General features: G+C 31.2%; 1 protein-coding gene across 1 annotated transcript; it reads left to right on the forward strand.

Moving 5' to 3' along the window:
- Positions 1–802: 802 nt before the first annotated feature.
- Positions 803–2,876, forward strand: LOC125874078 (ferritin-2, chloroplastic-like). The gene is made up of 8 exons (XM_049554885.1): positions 803–1,144; positions 1,224–1,307; positions 1,397–1,457; positions 1,538–1,625; positions 1,905–1,966; positions 2,157–2,222; positions 2,337–2,400; positions 2,519–2,876. Exons 1-8 carry the CDS (start codon positions 864–866, stop codon positions 2,566–2,568), a joined length of 756 nt encoding a protein of 251 aa, XP_049410842.1. The 5' UTR covers positions 803–863; the 3' UTR covers positions 2,569–2,876.
- The last annotated feature ends 2,237 nt before the right edge of the window (positions 2,877–5,113 follow it).

Raw genomic sequence — 5,113 nt, forward strand, 5'->3', positions numbered from 1 at the left:
CATTCTTAGGAATTTGTGTATTGAATGTAGTATTTATTTGAAATATAAAATATACTCTTTAATATTTTTTTATATAAGCTAAGCAAAATTAGAAGAATTGGGAATTTGTGTATGCCATTTTTTTCAATTTTTTCTGCATAGCTAATTCTATTTTTTTATTCTCTCTTTTTTTTTGTGTATTTTTAAATGTATTTTCTTTCTTAAGTTATTTTTTTAAATTTTAATTAATTATTTTTTAGTGATTTTGATATGATAATTATTTAGGTTGGTGAACCGATGAATACTAGAGAGTTAGTAGTGATGAAGTTATAACAAAGAGGAGGAAGAAGTCTGAATTAAAAAAATATTGATATAAAAAACTAATAATTGAGTATGTACCTTATAGATGACTTGAAATAACAATTGTTAAAATATATAGATATATTTAATTGATTTTTCATAGCTTATTTTTTATGAGTATAAAACTTTATTTTAATTTTTTTCATAACCGCGCAAAGCGCAGCCAACTGGCCAAAGTACAATAGTTTAAAATAAAAAGGAAATAAATTTTAGAGAATCTTTTGTCGTTCCAAATTCCAAAATCAGTTCGAAAAGTTGCACTAACTTTTCCTTTTTTATCTTTTTGTCTTTTTGGGAAATGAACGTTTTAGTGCAGTAATCCAGATACGGCACAAGCCAACCACGCGCTCCTGTCCGCAAATCAATCCTATCCATCCACTTGTAAATCCATCCAACGGTCCTCATCTTCTGCAGTCTACTCAGCTTTTACTATATCTATAGGTTTCATTTTCCCTTTCCTATCATCAGTCATCACCACACACTGAATTTTCTCCCCTGCTTTTTCATAACCCTAATTTTCCACCATGCTTCTCAAGGTAGCACCCGCTTTTGCTCTATTGAACACCCCTAAGTCTACCCATGGGGAAAATCCGTTAACCCACAAGAGTTTTTCTGCTAAAAGTGGAAATGGGTTGATAGTTTGTGCTTCAAAGGGGACAAACCACAAGCCCTTAACAGGGGTTGTGTTTGAGCCATTTGAGGAGTTGAAGAAAGAGTTTATGCTTGTACCCTCTCTTCCACAAGCCTCTCTTGCCCGCCAGAAGTACTGCGATGAATCTGAAGCTGCTATTAATGAACAGATCAAGTGGGTTTTTTAAAAATATTTTGTTATTGTTTTGTGTTTCAAATCTGTTGGTATTAATGAGTTATTTTTGGATTTTCAGTGTGGAATACAATGTTTCTTATGTTTATCATGCTATGTATGCCTATTTTGATCGAGACAACGTTGCTCTTAAGGGTCTAGCCAAGTAATTTTTCAGAAACCCTTTTGTAATTTTGATTTTCTTTGTCTGTGGATTTGTTAGATGGGTTTTCATTCTTGCTTTCTTGACTGTAGTTTTTTCAAGGAATCTAGTGCAGAGGAAAGAGAGCACGCTGAGAAATTTATGGAATACCAGGTGTTTGACAATTCGGTGTTATAATGAATCTCCGGCTGGGGTTATGGTTTCTAATATTTTGTGTTTCTTCTTGTTTGTAGAACAAGCGTGGTGGGAAGGTGAAGCTGCAGTCTATCTTGATGCCACTGACTGAGTTTGATCATGTTGAGAAGGGGGATGCATTGTATGGTAAGTTTAGCTCCATTTCTCCTAGCTGTAAATTCTAATTTGGGAGTTCCTGTATAGACTTATATCTACTATGTACAAATTGTTGTCTCTGTCAACTTGGTAATGGATTACTTGTGGGCAATTAAATGGAGTTAGGTGCATATTTATTGTGATGGTTTCGTACACTTAGATCCCTATTAACTACTGTATATTTGTGTTGCTTCTCGTGAATTTAGAAGGGCTAGTAAACATTACATTTGTTATATTCCGTTCAACCACTGATTTTAATTTACTCTGTAGCAATGGAGCTTGCGCTGTCTCTGGAGAAGTTGACAAATGAAAAACTTCTAAACGTGCATGCTGTGAGTTCCTCTATCATGCTTGTTGGTTATATTAACGTACATCTCGATATATTTTGATGCGGTGACAATAATCAGATTTTTGTGATGAAAACTTCAAATTTTTGAAGTGCGACAGCACATATGCGTATTTATAGAATCTGCCACTTTTAGGTTTTTTATTGATGTTGATAAACTCTAAAAATAAAAACAGGTAGCCTCACGAAACAATGATGTGCAATTGGCTGATTTTGTTGAAAGCGAGTTCTTGGGAGAACAGGTGATGGTTTACTACTGCGTAGAAATACCGCTAATACGTTTGAAAGATTTTGAGATTAAATCCTAAATCCATTTGTAGCTATACAAATTTAAGATGTTGCTTTACTAATTTTAGGTGGAAGCTATCAAGAAGATCTCAGAATATGTTGCTCAGCTGAGAAGAGTTGGCCAAGGACATGGTAAGATTGTGCATCCCATTTAAAGATTGTATTTGTTCAATGCGAAATAGCGTCATATATCTATATTGTGTTCCCCCAAACTTGTTATCTTAACATTTCCTCTTTGGTTGTGATTTAGGTGTTTGGCATTTCGATCAGATGCTGCTGCAAGAGGGAGCTGCTGCTTGAAGGAGAAGATAAAATTTGGCTTACCATTTGTATTTTTCCATTGTTGTCTGGCTAAATTTGGATATTAGAATGGGGTATCTGAGATTATGAGCCTCTTCTTATTAATAGACTATTAGCAAGTGCATACAAGAGTGACCTAGTAGATCGATCTAGTCAGTTGTGCTATTGTTTACTTACTAGTTTTCAAGTACTTTGGAGTTTGATTACTTACCATCTATCTATGCTATCATGCTTGCCACTTGTAGCTTGAACCTGAAGTGCACCAGTGAGCATTCTATCAAATTTTAGTAAATTTCCTTTTGTTTCAACTCATGTTTTGGCATATTTCTGCAACTTATAGCATTTTATCGCTAGGCAGGTTCTTATTTTGACTTTGGGTTGTTTCTGACTTGTGATGATGTAACCTATATATATATTTCCAGTCTTGTAATCTAGGAATTCTGGGCATTTCAATTAGTTTGGTAAACAGTTCTCCCTACTCCTTCCCGGAGTGAAAAGTATAACCGAGAAGGTAAATCAGATGTTAGATTAAACAAATGAAGCTATTGTTGGGCATTAATTCGATTCTTCTGTATCGAATTTTGGGCTCGTTGGTTGATCTTTGGTTTTGATTTTTCAAAAGTTAGGCTTTTCTTTTGGTTTTGATTTTTAGAAGGTTAGGCTTTTCTTTGGTTTTGATTTTTCAAAGTTAGGTTTTTCAGAGTCTCTGTCACCACAGAATTTGGTCGAAGAGATTGTATTGATGACGAAACTGATAAGCTTAATGACTTAAAAGGCCTCATTTGTTTTCATTAAGATTAACACCTCTAAATTTGAATACACGTTTGAACATTAAGATTTGCATTAAGAGCTAAATGTCTAAAATATGAATATGCATTTGAATATTAAGATGTTGTCTTCAAATCTGAACACTAAATGATTATTGTTTGTTTTCAATATCTGAATGTGCATATGAAATCAAACATTATATTAATAAAATGTTATAACAAATTCATTTCAACAAAAAATATTACTTTTTGATTAAAAAAATATCATAATCATCAAGCATAACATAAAAAAAATCACAAAAAAATATATTTTGTAGGCACAATTTAATATCAAAAAGTTCAATGCATTAATTCGATTCATCTGTATCGAATTTTGGGTTCGTTGGTTCATCTTTGGTTTTGATTTTTCAAAAGTTAGGCTTTTCTTTTGGTTTTGATTTTTATAAGGTTAGGCTTTTCTTTGGTTTTGATTTTTCAAAGTTAGGTTTTCCAGAGTCTCTGTCACCACAGAATTTGGTCGAAGAGATTGTATTGATGACGAAACTGATAAGCTTAATGACTTAAAAGTCCTCACTTGTTTTCATTAAGATTAACCTCTAAATCTGAATACACGTCTGAACATTAAGATTTGCATTAAAAGCTAGATGTCTAAAATCTGAATACGCATTTGAATATTAGGATGTTGTCTTCAAATCTGAACACTAAATGATTATTGTTTGTTTTCAATATTTGAATGTGCATATGAAATCAAACATTATATTAATAAAATATTATAATAAATTCATTTCAACAAAAAATATTACTTTTTGATTAAAAAAATATCATAATCATCAAGCATAACATAAAAAAAATCACAAAAAAATATATTTTGTAGGCACAATTTAATATCAAAAAGTTCAATAAGTATGATAAATACTAGTTGAAAAATAATAAATACGGTATCACATTATCAGCGCCTAACATATATTTTGGCTAATTAGAAAAAACTAAAGAATTCTTATCTTTTTTCTAATAACCTTAATCCAATTCTCTAACTTGTGAAACTCTAACGCCATTCATGCTTTTTTGTAGTGGACACTTTCACAAAATATACTAACACATGTACTGGTATAATGACTCTTCCCATCCAAGTCCATCTAATTTTTCCATATATTCTTCAAACGCAGGTGCACTATTTTTTTAATTAATAACTCCAGAGTAGTAATCATTTTCTCATCAATTTCCAATTCAGACGAAAAAGTAGGGGTGTACGTGGCCGGGTTGGTTCGAATTTTTCAAATATCAAACAAAACCATTTGTGTCGGATTTTTAAATTTATAAACCAAACCAATAAAACTCAAGTTTTTCAACCTTGGGTTTTTTTGGATTTTTCGGATTTTTCGAATTTTCGAGTTGTTTCGGGTTTTTCCGATAAAGTATTCATACAAACATATAATTTATTTGTACTTCAAATATTTATTTGGTCCTACTGAAATACGACTATCTAAGGTGTTTCTTAAAAAAAACATAAAATATGATATGATTAATGACACTAAAATATCCAACAAAGAAAATAATAATGAAATCGCGTAAAACAAATATTGCAAATTAACAAGTCATAATGACAATGATCATAATTTAAAAGTACTAATTCATACTAAAATAAGTTTAATAAGTATTAGTTACATGACTAAATATTAAAGGAAATTAAAATTAGATTATGTATTTTAATTGTCTAAATCAATGTGAAACTAAAAAAATAAATTTTCAATATTATTTTCATTCTTAGTGTTAAATTG

Source organism: Solanum stenotomum, chromosome 8, assembly GCF_019186545.1.
Source record: "Solanum stenotomum isolate F172 chromosome 8, ASM1918654v1, whole genome shotgun sequence".
NCBI classification, from domain to species: domain Eukaryota; kingdom Viridiplantae; phylum Streptophyta; class Magnoliopsida; order Solanales; family Solanaceae; genus Solanum; species Solanum stenotomum.

Bases quoted from the DNA above. Each gene is read 5' to 3' on its own strand.
- LOC125874078 (XM_049554885.1), top strand. From the start codon at position 864: ATGCTTCTCAAGGTAGCACCCGCTTTTGCTCTATTGAACACCCCTAAG. The intron at 1,458-1,537 runs GTGTTTGACAAT...TCTTGTTTGTAG, and splicing joins AGAAATTTATGGAATACCAG to AACAAGCGTGGTGGGAAGGT. The intron at 2,223-2,336 runs GTGATGGTTTAC...TACTAATTTTAG, and splicing joins GCGAGTTCTTGGGAGAACAG to GTGGAAGCTATCAAGAAGAT.